General features: G+C 39.5%; 1 protein-coding gene across 5 annotated transcripts; it reads left to right on the top strand.

Moving 5' to 3' along the window:
* The first annotated feature begins 3,811 nt into the window (after positions 1–3,811).
* Positions 3,812–24,069, top strand: LOC123958047 (long-chain-fatty-acid--CoA ligase 1-like). 5 transcript variants are annotated; one of them, XM_046031223.1, is made up of 21 exons: positions 3,812–3,863; positions 13,374–13,760; positions 14,532–14,646; positions 14,919–14,983; positions 15,586–15,687; positions 16,164–16,263; positions 16,376–16,551; positions 17,001–17,033; positions 17,149–17,200; positions 17,952–18,025; positions 18,956–19,033; positions 19,182–19,316; positions 19,483–19,617; positions 20,522–20,617; positions 20,836–20,908; positions 21,051–21,139; positions 21,238–21,354; positions 22,462–22,605; positions 22,808–22,912; positions 23,322–23,393; positions 23,567–24,069. In XM_046031223.1, the coding sequence occupies exons 2-21, from the start codon at positions 13,566–13,568 to the stop codon at positions 23,705–23,707; spliced, it is 2,097 nt and encodes a 698-aa protein (XP_045887179.1). In that variant the 5' UTR covers positions 3,812–3,863; positions 13,374–13,565; the 3' UTR covers positions 23,708–24,069. The 5 variants fall into 5 exon arrangements, with proteins under 5 accessions (XP_045887179.1, XP_045887177.1, XP_045887178.1 ...); XM_046031221.1 differs by lacking the exon at positions 3,812–3,863 and adding an exon at positions 3,897–4,035; XM_046031222.1 differs by lacking the exon at positions 3,812–3,863 and adding an exon at positions 8,632–8,783.
* The last annotated feature ends 790 nt before the right edge of the window (positions 24,070–24,859 follow it).

Here is a 24,859-nt window from a genome sequence, read left to right as displayed (position 1 = left end):
ATGACCTGTTGGAGGTCCTCGATAACTATGAATGTAGAAGAAAAGCCTTAGCAGACACCCTTCCAGTAATTCTGATGGAAATTTCCCACAAAGAACTTGTTCAAAAGCCAATGTTCATTATTTATTGTTGGAGGGAGATCACCCAATCACAGATCAGTCTGAATTATGAGAAGCTGACAAAGATTTATGCTGACCTTAAACCCACATCTAAGAAGGTGTTAAGGCTGTTGAAGTTCCCAGCGGATATGAGGGCAAAGCAAAAAAAGGTCGAACATCATCAGATCAGAAGGTATATCAGGGAACTGGATGAAGAAAAACTCGGGAAGTTTCTGAGATTCTGCACAGGGTCTGATTTGATTGTGTGAGACACCATCACTGTTGAATTTACAGAAATGACTGATTTCACAAGACGTCCAATTGGACGGACATGTGGAATGTTCCTACAGCTACCTGACTGCTATGAAAATTTCCCTGACTTTCGTGCTGAATTCAATGAAGTCCTTGAGAGCAACGTCTGGGTGATGAACATTGTGTAGCACAATATGTGGCCTTTTAAACACGATTGTGCCCATACTGTTGCCAAGCTAAGGTTTCTAAAAGGATTGACACAAAAAGCTGCTATTTTGACTTTGAAAGCCTTTTATAGGTGCAGTTTGTCTTCAGGTTTTCTGCATTTAGTAAGTAAGTAAGTAAGGGCTCTTGTTGTTTTTTGCAAATGTCTTTGACTTTATTCCCTAATTCTGTCTCTGTTTGTATAAGGACAATTCAAGTACAGTTTTCAAAAACTATATTCTAGGTTAACAATAAAAGAATATTTGTCTTTGTGTATTAACAGTTTGAGTAAGCTTAAGCTGGGGTTTATTACAACAAGTAGGTAGTGACATTGCATTTTATGGTTGCAGCTCTTCATGCACACAGGCCCTTCATAGTCATGCCATAATTATTTCACAACAAAAGGGAACTTGAACTGGTTGTGCAAATGTTTTCTTGTGATTTAATATTTTTTATTTTATTTTATAAAACCTCTACAGGCATAGTACACGTTAAAGCATGCTTGTTTGATGTTTGTTTTACAGGATAAGACACAAGATGTCAAACAAAAAGGAATTGAAAAACACATCTGAGTTTACTTGTTATGTGAGTGTTCTGTGGGTGCAGTTTCTATACCCCCAAAATAGACCAAGGCATGTTCATAATTTGATATTAAAAGTTTACCTATTTCATTGCGTATGGTGTTTAACTATTCATTAAGTTAAAGGGTAAGATTCAGAAGTGTCAAGCACCTTTACAGCATTCCTAGTGAAACATTTAAGTTTAACTGGTTAATGCAGTAATTAGTTTAGCACCTGATTAATTTGGTGAGAAATGACGTACATATTGTTATCCCTGATACAACAAAACCTTTAATGTTAGATATAACACATTACGCCCATTGTTACAGACAATGTTATAGAGTAGTTTGGTAAAAATCAAAATGTTGTGAAAGTGAGGATACTCATGAGCTGCCATTCAAACTCCTTGCATGAGTCCATCACACATGCTGCATAAAGGCTGTACAGTCAAGTGCGCACGTGACAAGAAAGTGCTGATCACTGTGTATAATCACTACAAAGTTTTCAAGTTGGCCAAGATGGTCTTGGCACCACATGTGTACTGCATAAGTGCAGGTCTACATCAGGCCCATTTAGAGGAAATTATGCTTTCACTGTGTGGCCTACATAGTAGCCTATCATAGGATCCAATGATCCACCTTACTGCAGAGAGTTGTCCACCCCTCAGATATTTAGCAGTAGGCCTATTTCAGTTCTCAATAAGGTGTATAGTTCAGCAGCGGAAAACGCATCTCTGGGCGCATCCCATCCTTTTTCCTGCATCAGAAGACAGCAGAGATCAAATACGGTTTCATCACATGGGTATTGGCTTGTGGGGGTGCACTCCTCCTTACAAAGGGCAAATTCCTCCATGTCAACTGTCTTAAGATTGTCCTCAGCACCATACATCTCTGGAAGTGTGTACATCAAAATAGGGCAACCTCCTATCACACCATGGCCTGGCTTGACTCGAATTCCAGGTTGTCACGACTTCTTCAAGTTCATCCTGCATAAAAAAACAGACATAACCTGAAGTTTTATTCATTATACAAGGTTACAGATATGAGATATACAGTATGTATACTTCAACTGTCGGAGGAATGCCAATTCATTTAAATATCTATATGTTGAAAACTGTCATATACAGCTCATCGTCATATTGTGCACCGCAGTGCTCTCCAAGGTGATGGAACAAGAAGCTAATTCAGCTAAAGGAGAATTATGTAGGCATATGTGTTTAACTGTTAGATTATGGAATGAGGAGATGCATGTTGTTGACTTTGTTTTGGCATGTTTAAATCGTGTGTGTGTGTGTGTGTGTGTGTGTCAGCTTGCAGGCCTACCTGAACAAGGTTAAGGAAGCAGAATTGGATTAGATTTCTATCCAAGAAATCACCGGAGAAATGGCCATCATATTGGAGAGTTTGGAAAAGGTTGAGCCAAAATTGTGCACTTTGTTTTTTCAAGATTCCCCACCACGATTCAATCCGCTGGTTGGCGGTGCTGCGTCCATAGATGAAACTCCGGTCTCTTGCAAATCCATCTGCGTGATTCCTGCGTAGAAAGACAAGCATGTTTTCGACGTGCCCATTTTCTGTGCCTCTGTCAGCGCGCAGTCGCTCCGGGCAATGCAATCCAAGCGGGCAATGGATGTGATGAAATAGTCTGCTATTATTTTTGGGTCGTTATTTGTTTTGTAGGCTTCCATCCACACAATGTAACGACTAAAACCATCAATACAACCATTGGTGCAAATGCCGTATGGCTTCAGCTTGTCGTACGAATCCATATGCCATAGCGCGTTGGGACCTTTGTTGTGGTAATGCCTGCGTCTCAGACGCCGCGCTCGCCTGAGTTCCACTCCTTCAGGATCAAACAATTTGATCAACTGTCTTATTGTGTCTTGTGATACCACATATCCTCTCTGTATTGCGCGTAGGTGTAACCATCGATACACTTGCATCTGTCCATTTCTAGTTATTTCAGTTTGCAGGAATGCGCAGACCTCTTCCAAGTTTGTGTGATTTATCCTTCTGAACAAACGCAGTGTTCGGCACAATCTCTTCAAAGTCCTAATACTTATTACCACACCGTGTTTATGCGCTAAAAGAGAAAGAATTTCCTTGTTATTAAAACCGATTCTGAAGTATAAGTTTACGAGATCATAAACATGAGGCATTTTGTGGAAGTAGGCTGTGGGTAAACCCGTCTTGATTCTTGAAATGTCAAGTTTTTTCCTCGACATTTCGACTTTATTCTCGAAATGCAAAATAAATAAAAAATCTTCAATCCTCAATTTTTTTTTCTTAATGTGGCCCTAATACTCCGTCGTAGTTCTCTATACTGTAGCCTGTGTGTGATTTTATTATTGTATTATTATTGTATTGTAAGTAAGCACATCGTGAACAATGTACAATCCTGAGGGAAATTGCTTGTATGTGTACGCATAACTGACAAAGATGATTATGATGATTATGACCGGAAATCAGGCAAGTTTGCTTTCAAAATGAGGTGTAAATATATATATAAAATAAAATCGTTGAAGACTACAGTTGCATTTTAGTTTTACTTCAAAATCTTTTCCCAATGAAGTGTTTTATGCACGTACACTATTTTACTATTTGGCTCTAGCATCGTGTAGTTCTAAGAAACTTGTGTGAATAGAACGGATTTTATTTTGAAACGTTTGTCCGGAAGTTGCACATTTTAAGACCACCACAATAAGGTGCGCGTGGTCAAAAATAAGAAGCCGGGGAGATCTGCCGCCGAGAGGTGGGAAGTACTTTAAATAAGTTAGTTGTTGGTTTCATATGGAACCAAACAGTAGTTTGTTTAGTCATTGTTATAACACGTGCTAAAAATGTAGAAATGAATTACGTACAGTGTTAACGTTACTGAAATAAAAGGTCCGCCGAACTCTATTGAAGTATCTGGCAGTTTAATGGTAAGTTATTGTTAATGGAAAAATATGAATAGGCGAGAGTTAATCGTTTTGTCCTAACGTTACGCACTTTTTAAATTCGGCGTTAACATCGTAAGGCTTGTTCTTAAATGTGTGCATCCTTCAGTTCGTTAAGGTTTCTCATGCACACAGTCATCTTTCACTACAATAATTCACACCGCGGACTCTGCACTGTTAACCAGTTGTAGATAATAGTTGCCATTTAAGTGATAAAAGGTTAAAGTGCTGCTCGGGGTGACTGGCTGTTCGTAAAAGTGGCTCCAGTCAAATCTAAAGGATTATCGATTTGTCTCCCCCTTTTTAAAAACTTGAGCTTTAATGCCAGTGTTTTTTGAATGGAGTTTGCTTTACTTTCTCTGTGATGTGTTGTTATAACGTTTCTGCTTATTAATGCCGCATTGAGGTCAGTTAAGTTTAAAGTCTAACGATTATAAAGTGTTGTTGATTAACGACCAGTGTCTCCTAGAATTGCATTGTGGTGGCTGAATTGTTTGTGTGTGGGGTGGTATGCGTTAATGCTGTGACTTCGATAATTAAGTAGAATAAATAATCTGCAGAGTGATTGTGTACGGCAAATATCGGGCAGGTGGACAGACACTGTGAAGGATGCCTGTGGTGGAGATCCGTGGGACACTGCAGCTTTTGAGGTGAAAGGTGACTTGTCTCTGATTGGCTGATGTCAATGAACCCACCCAACTTTCATTGGTTTCTTGGTATGCACCCCACCCGTTTTCCTTAACGGCTCTTGTCCAGCCCTGCCCCCTTTCTGTCTTGTCTGTGGTGGCGCGAGTTATGCGTGTCGGGCTACTCAAGCCATGCATCTATGGCAAGCCTGTTGTTGCTGTTAAGCACGTGATCCGCTTTATTCCAGCTGCCTCCCCACTTGAGCTTATCGAGCTTGAGTGATTGATGTATGAGGTATTTTTTGCAACAATGGTAATATAAGAGTTGAAGCTCTTTTGTAGTGTACTTGGATGTGGTAACGTGGCGTTTGCATAAGCCCACATGGGGGAGTTCAAAGTATTTTATTGAATGTGGTACTTGCATTATTCAGATCCTTTACTGGAGTAAAAGTACCAATACATTCATGTAAAATACCTGCATTCAAAATCATACTTGAGTAAAAACACACAAAGCAAGAGTTATCAGGAAAATGCTTCAATTTCAAGTGCTGTACTAGTATCTAACTGATATCATGTAATCTATTACATCATTGGACTGTTAAATAGAACATTCAGCTGGTTGGGGTGGAGCTACTTCTAACTACTTTATACACATAGGTCCAGTGGTTCCTGATCTAGGGGGTTGGACCCTTCAAGAAGGGTCACAAGACAAATTTGGGTGTGGTGAGATAATTAACGGCAGAGGACAGAAGAAAAAATAAATTCTACACAGATTTGCATTAGTTGTTTGGACTTTTCTCTGGCCTTTTTCTTTTTTTGTAAATTGCTGGATAATTTAAAGTCTTTGGGCCTCAAACAATCGTTTATTGAAACCATCTGAGCAGTTCAGACTGAAAGTCTCTCTTTGGTGCAGCTGCTGACAGCTCTTATCTGAAACCTGATAAGGGCCCCTAGCAGACACTGTTTGTTTACTGATATTTTGTAAGGGTTGGCTAGGAACCTTTTGATGTATATTTTTTAACAATGCATAGTATTTTATACATTGATCATGTGTTTTCATTGTTAAGTCTAAATCTGAAAAGTTACTGCAGCTATTGAATAAATGTAGTGGAATAAAAAGTACAATATTTCTCAGTGAGATAAAGTGTTGTAGAAGTATAAAGTAGCATAAAATGGGAAATCTCAATTAAAGCACCTCAAAAAGTACATATTTTCCACAATTATGTTTTGGATTAAAAAAACGTTTTTCATTGGCAGGACCATATTGAGATACAGTAATGCCAAAGTTTATTCAGAACATTGTTCAGATCATACAAATATGTAAATATCTATCTATCAAGATACAAAATAAAAGAGAAATGCTCGCTGTTCCATTGCACACACACTCACAAATCACCAAGCAGTATTCCTCTGCTGGCATTATTGGAACGGAAATATTAAAGGTGTTAACACTAGATGATCTCCTTTCAGTTTTTATCATGCTGTAGACACAGTCAACCCCTTTTTGCCTGGTCGATAATTCAATCTTGCATAAAGTGAGTGGAACAGTAAATGTAATCTTAGTTTTTCCTTTATCTCTCACTCAGCTGGTCAAGTTAAGTCTTGCCAACACCAACTCATTGAGCTGAGATATGCGTGTGATACCAGAGTCTTAAGAAACAAAAGTAAAATGCCTTTGATAGAGAAAAATAAATAAATTGAAATGTATCTATAAAACAAAAAATTCCCTGAGCACAGCAACAACAATGAGGTGCTGGTAGATAGCAGGATAAGTCTATGAAAAATCAAAAAACAAAGTGCCGCACACTGATCTGACTTACCACTTTATTTGTGAGCAACGTGTTTCGCCCATTGCTTCTTCAGGCTCACATAGTGAAATTATAGTAAAAAAAGTACTTTTTTTAATGTTGTATTTCTTTCCTGAATGTGGATGATTAAATGTTTTAATGTCAAATGTGTTTGAACAATGTGCACATTTGCCACACCTGTAGTTCCCATAAAGCTGTAATTAAAGCCAATTAGTTTGAGTGGGTTCTTTATACGTGGAACTGACAACCAAATGTCTGATATTTCTGCCTCTACTGAAGCAAAAATGAGGTCTGGACACTGCTAAATGATTCAAATTCGGGTCACATTCTAGGATACTCCAATTAATCATTCACATTCAGGAAAGAAATACAACATAAAAGAATTTATTAATTGTCTGTCTACCCATGTTGTCTATGTTTTGAAATATCCATGTGGCTTAATGTATGTGGGCCAAACTAAAGGGAATCTCAAAGTGAGAGTGGCAGAGCATAAGGCGGCCATTAGAAATGGGAACATGAATTATGCCATTGCTAGACATTATAGAGAGAAAAACCATGGTTCGGCAACTTCTCTTAAATTCATTGGCATTGAAAGATTGAGTCCTAAACCAAGAGGGGGTAACATGATCAACTAACTTTTGAGAAGAGAAGCTTTTTGGATTCATGAATTGAACACAATTGAACCTCATGGACTGAATGAGACACTAGATTTGAGCCCATTCCTGTCATGTTGATTATTATATCTATCTCTGAGGTGTTTTTTTTTCCTTCAGAGAAAGTTACGATACTGAATACCCTCCCCTCCCCTCCAGGGATATAGGCTAAAGGTAGGAATGTCAGGCTATTTGTCCTTATGATATTTATAAGGTCTTGTTCTATGTTTAATTTTGTTTAAATGGTGTGTGTGTGTGTGTGTGTGTGTGTGTGTGTGTGTGTGTGTGTGTGTATGTATATATATATATATATATATATATATTAGTTATCTTGCTGTTTATATCATGGCACTTTGTATAAGATGTTGTTTTTGTGGGGGTCATGTAATGCATGGATTGTGCTGGTCACATGACCTGCACAGGATCTACTTAACACACCTGTAAGTACTTTCGTAATTTCACTATGTGAGCCTGAAGAAGCAATGGGCGAAACGCGTTGCTCACAAATAAAGTAGTAAGTCATATCAGTGTGCGGTAGTTTGTTTTTTTGATTTTTCATGGAGTGGATCTGTTACACAAATGCAGCCATTTTCCAATTGGACACGTCAGATGTTTTCCAAAATCTTAATGCGATTTTACATGCTAATGTCGTCAGAGCTGAAATAATTTGTTGAATAACTGATTTGTCAATTGAGAGATAATTAATTGCTACTTATTTAATTATTGTTTAAGTCATTTATCAAGCCAAAAATGCTCGTTCTAGCTTCTCGATTGTGAGGATTGCTGCTTTTTTTCCTTCAATAAACTGAATATCTTAAGGTTTTGGACTGTTAGATAAAACAAAAAATTTCAAGACGCTGCCTTAGGACTGAGAAAATTGTAATGGGTATTGTTCAGTATTTTTAAAGACATGTAATGGCTCAAACAATTATTCAGTGGAGTCTTGTTAACACAGACCCAATATAAAAGAAACACCAAATATGCCACTGAGTCAACAGCCCAGCTTCCTCTGTATTCTGCAGTTTTTCCTTTGAGATTTATCACACTCTGTCTAATCATCTCAGCTGACCACACAGAGGTCATAGGCCACTGGGGGAAAGGTGAGGAGGCTGAGCAACTGCTTGAACGTGTTTGCTTTTGCAAGGCACTTAGGGATGTCACATTTCTGTTCACGTCTAATAGAATAATAGAATCTACAGTAAGCCAGATGGTACCGATGTGTAAGACAAACGGGGTGTGTTGATGGAGTTTTGTGGTTTTAAACATATTTGATTGTATTTTGAGACAGCAATTAGAATAAACAGGGATTTGGTCCCCCAGCCTGTACTACTTCAGTGATCTTGTCTGTGGATAAGTTCATTGATTGTTTACAAGTCTTTGAGTCAGACCGACCTTGAGCCAGACCGGCTGTCTTGCCACAACCAGCCAATCAGAGCCCTTCCTGGAGCCGGTCCGACCTTTGATTGGTAGATAATCTGAGGTTACAAATCACCTGGTAAAAGAATCTGTGCCAGAAGTATATCAGCGCATCCTTCTCATTGAAGCTGAGTTTGGCGGTTGCTGTAGCAGCACTAACAACAGCATTCCCAGGGTCGCTTTGATTGGATGTTCAGCTGAAAACCTGACCTGGCTGCTTTCTCTTACAGGTGAGTGGAGAAGAAATTCAATAGGAATAGAAAGTAGAAAGAAGGTGGAGACAACATGGCCATCTTGTCATCGGTTTGTGTGCAGTTATTGTACAGGTTTTTCCAGCTTAGATGTTGGCAGTGTTTCTGGTCGGTAAACTTGCAGTTATCCTCAGTGACGGAAGAAGGTTTGTGTGGCACTTGCATTCAAACAAATACCACTCTGACTGTGATGATTCTTCTGAATTCAATTCTATAGGCTAATTTGCAAACGTCAGGAAAAGTCTTAAATTATGTGCCATGAAATACAGCAGCTATAAGTTATGTTGTTGCTTTATAATTCCAACTTTTTAAAAGCAAGTTGGAAACAATCCAAGATATTAGACAGGAGTATTTTAAGGGGAGTATATTATGATTACAAAAATTGCAATATGAAAAAATAAAAGAACTTAAAACAGGACTTGTCCAGTGCGGTACACTTTTGCTGCAACAGTCATACTTGGTCTGGTGGCTAATGTTTTGTAATGTTAGCCAACTTTATAGCTTATAACAGAAATAACTAAGTCGGTTTACTAGAGATATGACTCTCTACACTACATTTTAGCATGTATCATGATCTCATAATTGTCACTGGCCACAGTGGCTGCTGCTATGCAAAAGTCACATAGGCTGACTTAAATGCTAGGATCGTAGACCACAGATGTTGCATTACGTTTTGCACCAAAATCCTCCCTTTATGAAGCTATATCTTTGTTAACAATTATACTTTTATGTAAACCAAGAAGGTAGATGAGACTTTAATTGGGCCCTCCAAGCTTTTCACATCAAAACGTTTATCATCATCTTTGTTTTTTCATTCCAACAAAGTGGGGAATGATAGTAAAAGAGCAGTGATGCCTTGTGGCTGTGAGATCCATTTGCTAATGGATGATTGATTGATCTGATTTTCTAAGGTTCTCTGTCAAATCAACACCGTCAGTACCACTTGGTCTTGATATGATCATTGTTGTCCCTCAGTTTGGATTGTTAACTTGGAATCTGGGCCTAAGGTCATTCTCTTCATCCTCAAGGTTTCCATGGAGGTGGACCTGCCCCTGATTCTGTCAGACTCTGTTTCTAATCTGTTTTTCTTAATTCTTAAACAGTTCTTCTAGTCTATCACCTCGTGTGTGTGTGTGTGTGTGTGTGAGAGAGAGAGAGACAACGGTTACAGCACTGAGGACCGTGTTATTCCCCACTCATTAAACACAAACACACACTTACCATGGGAACTATCCTCACCTGCTGAACATCTCCAGAGAGAATCTGGTAGATGTTATATGATCTAATTGCACTACAATATGAGCCGCTATTATTCTGCAGTAGAAGCAGCACTACAAAGTGGAGGTCTCTGTGCTTAACATCCAGCCAAGTTTTGTCTTTGAGTAGGCTGTAGAAACACCGTTTTGCTGGTGGTTAACCTTGAGTGAAGAATGAATTTTATGTTTATGTATTTCATGTCAAGTAATGAAAGAAAGCATGTTCTGTATTTTTATTTGATCTATTAGCATACTGTATCAGCATTTATTGGTCTATGAATCGCTTTAAATAGGCTATTGAAGTGCAATATGAAAAAGCAGACAATGAAAGCTTTCCTTTTAATGTTATTAACTAACTTATTTTGCCTTGTAACATGAACATACAGCTACAGTATAGGCATACAACCATATTGCGTTATTACATTGGATCTCCAACAAATGGCTAATTTCCTTTAAATATAGAAAATATACTTTTTCATGCCTTTCCAACCTAAATGTGTGCCCCCGGTGTGTCTAAAGACCCCCAAACTATGAGGGAATAAACCATCCTCTCTGTTTTTCTCCTGCTCAGTCTTTCAATAAATGTGTGGGCAAGCACACGCTTTGAATTTGCCTCCCTTCTTGACATCATGGAGGGATCTGTGTAGCATAGGACCTCCTCCAGCCCTTCAGCGCAGTAGACAGCTCCACCTACTGCTCATAACAAAGCCCCACCGTCCAACAAAACAAAATAATCAGCAAATGCCAAATGTAATCAATCTATGCTCCCTTTGCTACAGAACTGCTAGCAAGCTAACGTTCGATAGCTGATGCTGAGCTCGATTTACATGTTTACCAACCGTTCAGGTGACTCACCTGTCTGGGTGTGTTTTCAGGTGCCTGTAAAAATGTGGTTGATCCAGCATCCTTTACTTTAGATACAACAAGCGTTGCATTTAGAGATCCTTTTCTTTGGGCTTTGTGTGAAGTTATTATAGCCAAACGTATTGAAGAATGGCACAGCAGCTGCAAGTGTGCTCATGATGGCGTTGTTGCTGCAGATTTACAATCACGATGTGGCGTAAGGAAAGGCGTGATAATAAGGGAGGGATTGCTGTTTAGCTTTTCAGATATTTACTTAGTGGAAATGCGCCAAAAAATAAAATTAATATTGTTCACCAGTCTTTAAAGGATGAGTCTCAAGTTAAGTCTCTATGTGTGTGGCTTAAGTGCGACTCCAGTCCAATCAGCAAACTTGAGTTCCCATTTAGATCCTTGGTGGTTCCTGTCCAGAACTGAGAGTTGAGAGTTGGGGTCCTACATGAACACAACATGTTCTGCCAAAGTTAGAACAGTTTTGGTTATTTCACATGACAGATTTATGCATTTTTGTCCTTGCTTTTCGGACTACTTTAACAAGAGGCCCTTGTTAGCGTTCCAGCGCTTTGTTCCTGGCTGAAATATCTCAAACTATTGAATGGTTTGCTGTGAAATTTGCTACGAACATTCATGGTCGCAGAAGATGAGTACTGGCTTTGGTGACCTTTCTCGTGGTGCCACTAGCAGGTTGACTTTTGTGGGTCAGAGTGGAATTTCTTGATAACTATTTTATGTTTTGCTGTGAAATTTGCTGCAAACATTCATGACACCATTCATGATTTTTTATATAGCACCACCAGCAAGTCAAAATTCCATTTTGCCAATACTTTGGTTTATGGTCAAATGCCTGCTAACTAATGCCATTCACTAAAGCTACACCTGTACTGTGTTTAGTGCTAATAAGCAGGTTTTAGCATGCAGCTAGCAATAGGCTAAACTAAGTGATTAAGCACATGCTAAACATCGGCATGTTAGCATTGTCGTAGTCAGCATATTAGCATGCTGATGTTCAAACAGATATTGTTCCATTTTCATGGATGGATATAGTCAGAGATGTTTTATAGTCTCACACATGAAGCCTACTTTTGCCCCTACATACACTCTTCCTTCACATCTTTTGAAAGCGGTCTTTTGTCTATAATAAATAGGCTAGCTCTCTCATAAATGGCACTGTTCTATCCGGTTTTAAACATGCTGTGGTTCAGCCTCTTAATAAAAAGCCCAGTCTACACCCTATAGATTTTAATCATTTTAGGCCCATTACTAAATAATCATTTATGTCCAAAATACTGGAGAAGGCCGTTCTTTCTCAGCTCTTTTCATTTTTAACTAATAATAATGTGTTGGACAACTTTCAGTCAGGTTTCAGAGTTCACCATACCTCAGAGACAGCACTGCTGAATGATTTGTTGCTGTTCGTTCATTCTGGAAATTGTTCTGTTTTCCTCTTGCTTGACTTTAGCGCTGCTTTTGACAGTGTTAATAATGACATCCTCCCTGGATCGCCTCCAGCAAGGGATTGGTATCCAGGGTGTTGCTCTACAGTGGTTCAACTCCTTTTTATAAAGATAGAACTTTCCCCGGTTAGTATTGGAAATATTTCCTCCTCGTCGGCAGCAATCACATGTGGATTACCTCAAGATTCGATTCTGCGGTTTTTATTCTTCTTGTATATGCTAGTCGAAAGTTGAAAAGCTTGTTTCTTTGTCGAGGACTTGGAGATTGTTTAACGTGCACTTATAACGTCCCATATTGATTATTGTAAGTCTTTGTGCTCTGGAATCTGTAACTCACCATTATCATGCATGCGGCTTGTTCAGAATGTAACTGCTAGATTGTTGACTGGTACAAGGAAGAGGGACCATATCTCCCTGATACTGGCCTCTCTTCACTGGGAACCAGTCAAATATAGAGTTAATTTTAAGGTGCTGCTAATTGTTTTTAAGGCATTACATGGTTTGGCTCCATTGCATATTTCAGATCTTGCGTCACTCCCGTAGGCCCCTTAGATCATCAGACCAGTTCCTTTTAGCCATTTTACAGTCAGATGAAAACAAAGGGTGATTGTGCCTTTTTGGATGTAGCCGCAAGACTGTGAAATAAACTTCCTATTATTATAAGGTACCGGCTTAAAAGATATTTTTAACTGTTGGCGTCCGAGTCTGTTTAGGGACACTCATGCTGTCTGTTTAATGTTTTTTGTATGCATTTTTCACGTTATTTATTGTTGTATGTTTTTATTTGATTGGTGTGTTTTTTTAGCACACAACTTTGTTTAACTTTGGTTGTTAAATGTGATTAATAAAATAAAGTGACTTAACATGACTTGGAAATACTATTAACCACGGGGTCCCGGTATAGCTCTGCTCATTCCTGAATACGCAGGACACAAGTGTACATATGTTTTGTAATTAGAAGTTATAATTGTGAAGTTGTTTTCTCCTGCTTTCTCTAGATCCCCTCCTGGTCCGCATCCCTCCACACGCTCCTTGCTGTAACACACACACACTCTTAACATCACCTCTACTGCCACCGTTTCAGCCCCACGTTCATCTAACGCCCACACTCACGCAAGTTTACCACTCCACTGACACGCACAAACACTTTTCACAAACACACACTCGCCTTTGACCTTGCCGGCAGCATCATGCTGAGCCAGGAGTTCTTGCAGAAGCTCAGGTTTCCAGAGCTGGATGACGTCAGCCAGTACATCAGGAATGTCTCCACCCCCGTGTTGGTCAGCATGGGGGCCATGGCTGCTGCGACAACCTTCTACCTGGCAACACGACTCAAGGCCCTCCCACCAGTCTGCGACCTCGACATGCAGTCAGTTGAGGTTCCGGTAAGTTTGAGGCACAGACTGTAAAAAAGGATTGTGGACTATCATTTTGACACCTCGTGTTTGGCATTTTGGCCGTTGCCATCTTAGTTTTTTGGAACTACAATTGGCCATATTCAGACAAGAGGGTGGAGCTGGGGAGGAGCGAGGGATGACATAGCCATGAATTTGGTCCTCCAAATTCAGTTTGCTGGTAATGCTGAATGTAAATTTCATCCATCACTGTGCATCCATAATTCACGGATCACTGTTGACTGTGATGCTAATTTTGGCCAGCAAAAAAATGACTTAAAACAAAAATGGACTTACCTGAAAAATTATTAAGCTGACTCCTTAGAGTGTGTTATTGTAACAAACACTGAACAAGACATTTTCATGAACTGAAAACAAACTGTCAAAGGCTAGTTAAATAAGCTTTTTCAATGGCGCTGGTTAAATGTACACAATGCAGTGGATACGAGTCGCCTCTGTCCTGATCGACAGGTTGTGGTGGTTGTGACTTCTCAGCCACAAGGTAGTCACACCCTAAAGCATCCCCTGCTTTGTAGTCTATGAGGTGAGTCCACCGTCCCCCCCTTCACTGTGAAGCACTTTGAGTTTCCATGATTAAGCGCTATATGAATGTAATGCATTATTATTATTATTTTACTCTAAATGGGACCATAATTTACAAAATGAACATCATGCTGTATTGAAGAAGACTTGAAACTAGCTATTGAGACATGAACTCATTAGGAAAGTGTTTGTCAAAGCCACATTTGCTTCTTTTGTCAGGGCGGAGAGTTGGCACGCCGATCAGTTCTGCTGAATGGAGACTGTCACTTGACACATTGCTACGATGATGCCAGAACATTGTATGAGTTCTTCCTCAGAGGGGCCAGAGTCTCCAGTAAGTCACAAATACATTCATATCATATGATTGAGAGCATATGTATCTTCGTTACTCGTCAGCCTTGTTATTGCTTTTACCCTGTACTTTACTTCACACATCACAGCATCTTTTTTCAAAGAAAGAACAGGTGTGTTGTTTGTCAGCAGCCGCATACTGCATACAGGGTAGCAAGGTTTAGTATGTACAGTATTTGATAAGTAAGTGTAACCAAAATTCTCTTTTTTTGTCTTTGACTCTCTCTCCCCACTCTCTTTCCTTTCATCTTTAAGATAACGGTCCCTGTCTGGGCTCCAGGAAACCAAAACAGCCCTATGAATGGATTTCCTACAGAGAGGTAAGAGTCGCAGTGAGCAGCTCACCACATAAAAACACGGCCCACAGCTTGACAGCAGTAGAGCTAAAGGTTTCACAAGGCATAAACAGGTGGTGGTGTTGGTAAAGCCGGCGGCAAGGTGAGACAAATAGGACCTCTGTGGGTTGTCAATGTCTTTATGTTTCTAAAGTAGCATATTTAAAGAACTGTGTTTCACCTTGCCTTTGATAATAAAAGGTGTATTTCACTAGTTTTGTCCACAACCCAAAGATATTCAGTAGTGGTTAACTTAAATGTTTTTTTCAGAGGCCGATATTTAGAGAGCAGGGACGCCAGTGGCTGATTTATAATGCGAATATCTAAACAAAGAAAAGTCATGTACAATTTCTTTATTCCATGCAGAGTACAGTCTAATATACATGGTTATTTTAGACAGTAATGTGTTCGTTTAGATGGAATTTTAATAAATTAATGAAATAGAAAAATACATTGGGTTATGCTTTAGATTTCAGAACGTGACTGGTGTTAAAGGGAGAGTGGGGTACAGTTTGTCAGAAGTGACGTCATTCAACTGCATTATTCTCTACAGTGTAACTCTGTGTGTGTGTGTGTGTGTGTCTTAGGTAAAGGAGCGAGCAGAGAATTTGGGTTCAGCATTTCTTCACAAAGGACACTCCAAGACCACCAACTCCCACATTGGCATCTTCTCTCAGAACAGACCCGAGGTACAGACACAAAGTGCCCAACTAACAAAGAAATATACTTGGAATGCCAAAATCCATTAATATTAACGTCTTTCAGTTTTTACTACCAACATTTTTGTTTGACATTACTACGGCTCATAATGTCCCATCACGTGTTGAAAACCTGCAGACAAACAGGTGCATAAAATGTTTTATTAGTTTTTATCTTCTGGGTAGCCCAGCTTACTCTGAAAATAACATTAAATGGCTTGCTAGACTAGTAATGTAGCTTGCAAGAAAGCCTAGGGGTTAGAGCTTTAGTGATTCTCAGTTATTTAATTTAAATGTTAGTCAAACAGAGTGTCTGTCAGCTCAGATAGACCTTTTTTTTCTATTGTCAAAAATGACATGAATAATGACATTAACCTGATCAGCACAGGAGTTCATATACAGTCTACAATTACATATACAGAGTAAATGGATAAGCTTATACTGTGTGTGTGTGTGTGTGTGTGTAGTGGACCATCAGTGAGCTGGCATGTTACACCTATTCTCTGGTGTCAGTCCCTCTGTACGACACACTGGGAACAGAAGCCATCGCCTACATTATAGACCAAGGTAAACCACAGCAGCAACATAACTCAAACACTTTAACATGCCGGCGTTTCTGTTGGTGGAGAACTACGACTTATTCGATTTGTCTACATTTGTTTGGATGTTGTTTCTTCAGCGTCCATCTCGACTATAGTGTGTGACGTAATAGAAAAAGCCAACCTGGTACTGGCCTGTGTTAAGGACAGGGAACACTCTGTGAAAATCATCGTTCTAATGGAGTCCCCCAGTGCCGAACTGGTCAACAGGGGGCAACAGGCTGGAATCCACATCCTCAGCCTGCAGGAGATGGAGGCAAGCTTTTGTCCTCACCTCCGTCTTTCTTTTATTCCTTAATCAGTTCTTCGACTTTTTTCTTTTTTTATGTTTAGTTCTGTCAACATCCTGTGTTGTTTGCTTAACAAGCTTTGCCTTTTTCTCTTTTTTGCATGTTATTCTTTCGTTCTTGTTTGCTTATTTCTCCTTAACTTTTTTCTGTGTCTGCATTGTTTTTTGTTTTATCTTGCTGTTGTGTCTTTCCTCATTTGACACCTTGATTTGTTTGTACTTCCTTTTGATTTATTGCTTTGTTGTCATGTAAATTTATTTCATTTCTTGTCTTCATTCTAGTCTTATTTTGTATTTAGAGTTCCTTTATTGCACTGAGGGTTTTTTTGTTTTGTGTGTGTGTTTTTTGTGTTGTTATTTGCTTTCTTGTCATTTAATCCACAGTGACTTTATTAATGTGCTTTTCTTTTGCGTAGGCTATCGGAAAGGCCAACCATCGTCTACCAGTGGTGAGTAAATGGTTTAATTACCTCTCACCAGTCACTCAATACAATAAAATAGTGTTCATGTTCATACAGTGTGTGTCATGTTGCCCTATTTGACTATTGACTCCCATCCCACCAGCCTCCGCGACCTGAGGACATGGCTGTCATCTGCTTCACCAGCGGAACAACAGGTGACGCCCACACACAGTAAATTGAACCCAATATACTTTCCATGAGTATCTGAAGTATATACTAGATATATATTTTAAAACTTTAATAATAATAATAATCTTTATTTATAGAGCGCTTCAAAAACCAGTTACAACGTGTTTTCACAAGTGTAAAAACAATAAAACACATAAAAACAGTTACATGCTAAAAACAAGAAAACATTTATAAGACTAGAATACACGTTTAAAATAAATATAGAATATATAAAAATAAAATAAAGTTAAATAAAAATAAAATAAGATCGGGAAAGGCTCTCCTATAAAAGTATGTTTTAAGAAGGGACTTAAAAGAGTTCACTGACTCAGCTGACCTGATTTCCTCGGGCAGGCTGTTCCAGAGCCTCGGGGCCCTGACAGCAAACGCTCTGTCCCCTTTAGTTTTCAGTCGAGACTCTGGAACAGACAACAGACCTCTGCCCGAGGATCTCAAGGTACGTGCTGATGTGTATGGGACTAAAAGGTCAGAAATATAAATGTATATATTTATATATATGAAGAGCTTTAAAAGTGACCAATAGAATTTTAAAGTCGATTCTAAAACATACTGGGAGCCAGTGTAATGAAGCTAAAATAGGAGTAATGTGGTCATATTTCTTTGTTCTGGTAAAAAGCCTGGCAGCTGAGTTCTGGACAGTCTGGAGTCGATCAGTAGATTTTTGGGTTAAACAAGTGAAAAGGCTTTAAAGATGAGTGTGTGTGTTTGTACTTTCAGGAAACCCAAAGGGAGCTATGTTAACACATGGGAATATTGTGTCCAACTGCTCCGCCTTCATCAGAATGACAGAGGTGAGGCACTGATGTAATACTTGAACTGTTAAAGTCACAGTGGAACCACAGTTAGAGCGTCTTTAGAAGGATTTAAATCAAAGGACGACTTCCTTCTCAGGTTTCTCCTCCCCTTCCCCCCCCCTCTCTATCCTCCTCTAGCCTCCTCTTCTTCTCTAGTTCCTCCTTTCTCCTCCTTCCTCTTTTGTGTTGTTAGGTCAGGAAGTGGATGATGAGGGAGAAATAAATAAATAAAAAACCTCAACCCTCTTTTGGAAATCTATTTTTGTCAACTGATACACACAAACACACAGCTCCTGCTTTGATACTGCTGTACTAGCTTCTACGACCCACGAGTTAAGTGTGGTGTAGAGCTTATTTTTTATTTCAGTATGTCTTTAATTCTGCCATATTATAACCTTGTTGAAGAGGCTAAGCAACGCTTTGAGCCACTGAGGTGCTGACACCGGGGAGACCTAATTAACACGTTGATAACTGATTCTGATCAATCAAAGTGAGAGACAGTTGAACATTTATTGTTGGTGATAAACTTCTTTGTGTCTATTAAACTCGAACATATTTGCAGTAATAAACAAACGATGGGCCTCTGACGTCTTGTGTCCAGCGGCACTAACCCGCCGCTGATTCAGGATCCAGAAGTACCACCATATTTGAAGAGGAAGAAATACTAATAAAATGCTAAAACTTTATCTGCATTTGTTTGAAGAGGGGGGGGGGACCGTGATTAAGTCTTTCCTCTTCTCTCCGCTCAGACCACCTCAGAAGATGTTATGCTGTCTTTTCTGCCCCTCGCTCACATGTTTGAGAGGGTGGTAGAGGTATAAACATTAACACTGACTGTGTTCCCTTCCTGTCTGTTTGTCTGGGTCGTGGTCATTGGTGTGTGTTTGTATATCTGTGTGTCCCTGTCTGTGTGTGCGCCTGTTTTAGGTTTCCTGTCCATTGTGTCCCAGTGATGTCCATATTTCCTTCCTGCCCTTGGCTCATATGTTTGAGAGAGTGGTGCAGGTATTGTTTGTTCCCTTAGTTCCCATAGTCACCCTTTGTTAAAGGCAGATCAATAGTCCTGCAAACCCTGTGTGTCAGCCTCTCTTTCATTACACACTGAGCAGTTATGGTGACCTGTTAACGTTTCCCTTCTGTATCTTTCTGACAGGGAGTGATGCTCGTGCAGGGAGCCAGGATTGGCTATTTCCAGGGAGATATTCGTTGGCTCTCAGATGACCTCAACACATTGAAACCGACTGTGTTCCCTGTGGTACCCCGACTCCTGAACAGGATGTATGATAAGGTGGGTGGGCACGATGATGACAGCCTTATAAACAGGAGTATTAGCCAAGAGACTCTCTGCCGCTGCTCATATTAACGTCACTTGTAGCTGGTTAATGGTCAAGATGCCCGTGCTGATGAATGCAGCATAAACGAGCCTTCATGTGGGTGTGTGTGTGCCTCTGTAGATCTTTGGGCAGGCCAACACCTCTCTGAAGCGCTGGCTGCTGGGATTTGCCTACAGGAGGAAGGAGGCAGAGATGATGAAGGGCATCGTGAGGAGAGACAGTATCTGGGATCGACTCATCTTCCGGAAGGTCCAGGTACACAGAGCCAGTACAGTTGGTTGAGTGCTACACATGGAGGTTTTACTGAACGGACCCACCGGGCACAGGCACACGGGGGCCAAGGGCTAAAGGGGCCCCTGGTCCAGAACCTCTGTTGGAAGTGGCTGTTAACATTTCTTGTTGGAAAGTGTGTCAAAAGATAAAAAGTGTCAGAAAACGACTACAAAGACCCGTTAGAAGACAGTGTGATATGCAATAAACAAATTGTGAATTGACCCCAAGAATAAAGAAGAAATTTATTTATTTGTTTTTGTTTTACAAAACACTACCTGTTTAGGTTCAAAAGTAACTTCAGACTTCATTGGCCCTACAGTACTTATGCCAGCCTGCCATTCTGATGAGACCTTTAAAAAGCTGTCTTTGAAATTATTTTATGTAAGTTTGCCACACATTTTCAGTTCCTCACTACAACAGCCTAATAAATTCACCCCTCAAAGAAACACAGTCCCCTCATTTTAAACAGCTCTTGGCTACTTTTAGGTTGTAATTTGTTTTTCACCTTATACATGATTTGTGTAGTTTTAAAGTGTACATAATGTCTGAATTTAATAGACAGTGGGTTAGTTGGTTCTTGAAAAGCATTTTTATTTTGTTATTTACTCTAAATTCAGTACTCAATACTTGGTTTCAATACAAACATTGTGTAAAGACATGTAATGTTTGCAGCCACACGCTTAACTCCTAGGGCTCCTAGTGCCTGTTAAAGGCCTGCACAGGTTAACATCCTCGCAGGAAAATACATACAGTAAAGTATCATCTTCCAACAGTCTTAATGATGAAGCAGGAGGGATTAGACACTATTAGGCAAATATACTTTTTAATTATTTATATAATCTAACTGAGCTGTCAAGTATTGTATGTAATGTGCTGCCCTCTACAGGCCAGCCTTGGAGGTCGTGTGCGTCTCATGATAACAGGAGCTGCCCCCATCTCTCCGAGGGTCCTCACCTTCCTCAGAGCTGCAATAGGCTGTCAGGTAAGACAAACACGCTCATGTTCCACCACCTTTTACTGGAGTTATCAATGTACACCAGTAGGTAATGTGTAGAAATGCTACCATCTGATCTGTGATTGTGACATTTCCTCATCCACATTCCCTGTTCCCAATCAGATCTACATTGCATAATCCAGTGTTTGTAGTAGAAGGAGTAGTAGATGAGAATTGTGAGTAATACTTTCTTTTCTCTGTCTCAGTTCTATGAAGGCTATGGACAAACAGAGTGTACTGCTGGATGCACCATGACCGTGCCTGGGGACTGTAGTGCAGGTAACAAATAACAAAACTACTTGACTTAACTAATTGTAATTAACCGGAAAAAAACAATTTCTTAGTAATTCATGGCATTTAGCCTTGTAAAGTTGATGAACTGGCTGATTTACAAGAACTTAACTTGACCTCATGTTAACAGGTCATGTTGGCGCTCCTCTGCCCTGTAACTCAATTAAACTAGTGGATGTGCCTGAGATGAACTACCTGGCTGAAAACGGGGAGGGAGAGGTGAAACACAAAGACAAACAAACACTGTCACAGAAACTCTGTTTTTTTTAAACATGTTTCTAATCATGTATGCCATTCATAACTGTGTTTGTGTCCAGGTGTGTGTGAGTGGTCCTAACGTGTTCCAGGGCTATCTGAAGGACCCCGAGAAGACTAAGGACGCTATTGATGCAGATGGATGGCTTCACACTGGAGACATTGGAAAATGGCTTCCGGTAGGTTAGCTTCTGTTGTTTGGACTCAACTTCACACGTAGTTATTTTTTTTTTATCAACCTCACTTTGTTCATTTCAACCTCACTTGTATTCATTTCAACCAAATCACACTTAGCTAGATAAAACTCTGGATTAGGGATGAAACGGTATGAAAATTTCAAATTGCGATTATAGTGACCAAAATTATCACAGTTATCAGTATTATCACGGTATTGTAAAAATGGGCCAAAAAATATTAAAATGTACTGATACACACACTGAAACCATTTCAACAAGTTTTATATTGAAAACTACAAATACAATTGCCATTTTGTTTGCATAAAAAATAAAATAACAGCAAATAGCTTTTGTAAACAAATGAAAATCATCAAAGTGTGCATTATCAAGATTTTATATTTTATAGGTAATACAATGATCCTGTGGACAATTACATGAAAACAAAAAAGTCTTTAGAAGACAGTGATAGTAACTGCAATGAGTCCAAAAAATTCAGAGGAGTCTGTAGCGTTTCTAGATATGCTGGTTGGTTGACTAAACTGCGTAACGTGTTCTCATGTGCAGTGGACGAATAGACTCTGCCGACACACGATGCACACAGCAGCAGAACAACGTGTAGCGTTTTTACAAGAGCAGCAACACTGAGAGCTTCAGTTTACAAGCTGTTAGCAAGTCAGAGAGACAAACCAAAGCTAAAAGTTGACTCTCCCTGCGTTCACTGTAAGGTCATTTTCTTCAATCAAGTTTCCCTCAGCCCTCTCATAAAAACTAAAATATGACTGGACTTTAGAGTGACTGAAAAATCTCTGCAGCGTTGTCTTGCCCTGTTGTCATTGACCCAAACAAACCCACGTTGCATTCTGCGCATGCGCTCCTGCGTCTCGGAGACGCTGGACAGTGTTTGCCATGAGATTATAATAGCGCGGTTAACCGTACCCGGTTACCATGGTAATTAAAATGTGTACGGTAATAATAACCGTTGGGAATTTTACCATGGTTTACCGTTAAACCGGTAATCGTTTCATCCCTACTCTGGATCTCTGTCAGCCTGTATGCGTTTCATGAATATGTGGACAAAAGATCATTCTGTGTACAATTCTGTGTTCACAGAATGGCACGCTGAAGATCGTGGACAGGAAGAAGCACATCTTTAAGCTGGCACAGGGGGAGTACATTGCTCCTGAAAAGATAGAGAATATCTACTTGAGGAGTGAAGCAGTGGCACAGATCTTTGTGCACGGGGACAGTCTGCAGGTAGGCAGAGGATATTTTGTGGTTTGAGCCATTGAGCACAATGCCAGGCCCTTAAAGTTACTCCTGGCTCCTTTTGACCTCTGTTCCCTTTAGTGCAACTTGAGTGTGTCAATCAGTGGGATTGGTGCATTATGAAACAAAGATCTAACTACACTATAATGCAGCTGTTCAGTCATTCTGAATGTATTGTGTTTATCTCCAGGCATGTCTGGTAGCTGTGGTGGTTCCTGACCCTGATTTCTTGCCTGGCTGGACCAAGAGGACCTTGAGACTGGAGGGCAGCTACCAGGAACTATGTGGCAGAGCGGTAATACTTTTATAATACTTTTAATACTTTACTATTAATACTACTTTGTTTTTATTTTATTGAACTACATTTTTAACTAAGACCATGTCAGAAAGATAACAATTAAACTCTATGGCAATTTTTTTAGGTGGTAGTTTGTGGTGGTGTTGTATTGGATTGCACTGTATTGTAAGGTGTTTCTATTTTTTTGTCCTCTGTGCACAAAATGACTGTACAGACTACCTTGGAATACTGTTTTTTAGAATATACTGTGTTGCTACGGTGAGAATTTTGACATGTCAGAACTGACTGCAAAAAATAGTGAGTTAGTCCAAACACCTATTTAATGTTATAAAAAACATAGACCATGTACCAACTGTTAACCAATAGAGCTTATTATTCTGAGGTACCTCTCATTTTGTCTGTACAGGAAGTCAAGGCAGCTATCTTGGAGGACATAGTGCGATTGGGCAAAGAAGGAGGCCTCAAGTCCTTCGAGCAGGTACAACACTCGCTTATTATTCAGCAAAGATTTGAAACATCTATATTTAATATCTAGCTCTGTAGACCTAGTAGTGTTACAAACTTTTTTTCAGGCAGGAGATGTTGATCCTGGAAGAGAAACATTATTATCCTCTCTAACACAACCTGCCAACGTGTGTGTGTGTCCTTTAGGTGAAGGCAGTCTACATCCACACCGAGCTGTTCTCAATCGAGAACAGCCTGCTCACGCCAACACTGAAGTCCAAGAGGAACGAAATGCGACAGCACTTCAGATCCCAGATAGACGAGCTGTACGCTGGGATCAAAATGTAGAAGGAGAGGAGGAGAGTAAAATGAAAGAACACAAGAGCCCTTCCAAATGTGTTTCAGATGAAGAAAAAAGGAGGAGGCAGAGACATGGGGAAGGAAATGAAGGGGTCTTCTCAGACCAAAAAGATCATCAGACTGTTTAGTCCTCCTGGCCACACTAGAAATAACAGGAACAGGAGGTCATGTAGATTTTAATGGAACTTGATTCAGAGCATTTAGAACAAAATCAGTGCCTGATATGATCTATGGCACCAAACACAAAACCTGTGAGGGTCCAGAGTTGATTGTATTTTTAGAATCAATGTATCTATTGATGAAGTAGTTTTGCCCATGCTATGTACAATACAAATGTTGTGATGATTTGATTCTAATCGTTTTGTGATATTAACTCCATTATGGGCATTGTAAAGGGAAATCTCAAAGTGCAGCTCTATAGCATCAGATATCTCAGGACTTTAATGTCAAGAACCACACACAGTACCTCTTACACTCACATACGCACACAACTTCTTAACTTTAAGGATAAAGAGGGAAGACTCAGACCACCAAAACAAGTTCACCAATGGTCAGGAGCCGAACAGCTTCATACACCACAACTTCAATGTTTAAGTGTCTTTGAGTTTATTTTGTCAGATGTTTCTTGAGTTTCAGTAGAAAAATCCGCAATCCATAATGGAGAATAGGATATTTCTATTGGGTCCTTAAATCTTTTCATGAATAAGCTTGGGTCCAATTAAAGTCCAATTACAGACTAGTTTTACACAAGGAATTCAGGTACTAAAGAACATTTGGGACATATGGAAGCTGTGTCACATTTTAATTTATTTATGAGAGTAACAGGAAGGAAAGTTTGTTGAAGGAATCAGTCTTCAATTATTATAGTAGGTGATAAATGAAATCCTCTCGAATGTTTATAATTTTAATTTCATGGAGATAAACTTTGGTCTTGCTATAATTGTTTGAACTATCAATTCAGATTTGTTTAGTAAAAATTTTAATTAAAAAATCATCAAAACGCTGTGAGCTCATGTCAGTTTTTTCATCAGTGCTGTGTGCACAGGACACACAAGTATGTATGTAGCTCAGTTTATCTCTACTCAAGGCACATTTTATCCTCTATTTATATATTATATCATGGATTTTTTTTATTTACAT

Source organism: Micropterus dolomieu, linkage group LG19 (genome assembly GCF_021292245.1).
Source record: "Micropterus dolomieu isolate WLL.071019.BEF.003 ecotype Adirondacks linkage group LG19, ASM2129224v1, whole genome shotgun sequence".
Lineage (NCBI taxonomy): Eukaryota > Metazoa > Chordata > Actinopteri > Centrarchiformes > Centrarchidae > Micropterus > Micropterus dolomieu.
This window is presented reverse-complemented; position numbering and strand designations above follow the sequence as displayed.

What these genes read in the sequence shown, in the direction of transcription:
- LOC123958047 (XM_046031223.1), top strand. Translation starts at nt 13,566, where the DNA reads ATGCTGAGCCAGGAGTTCTTGCAGAAGCTCAGGTTTCCAGAGCTGGAT. An exon ending in TCTCTCAGAACAGACCCGAG is followed by an intron (nt 15,688 to 16,163) that starts GTACAGACACAA and finishes GTGTGTGTGTAG; the next exon opens with TGGACCATCAGTGAGCTGGC. An exon ending in TGTTTGAGAGAGTGGTGCAG is followed by an intron (nt 19,034 to 19,181) that starts GTATTGTTTGTT and finishes TCTTTCTGACAG; the next exon opens with GGAGTGATGCTCGTGCAGGG.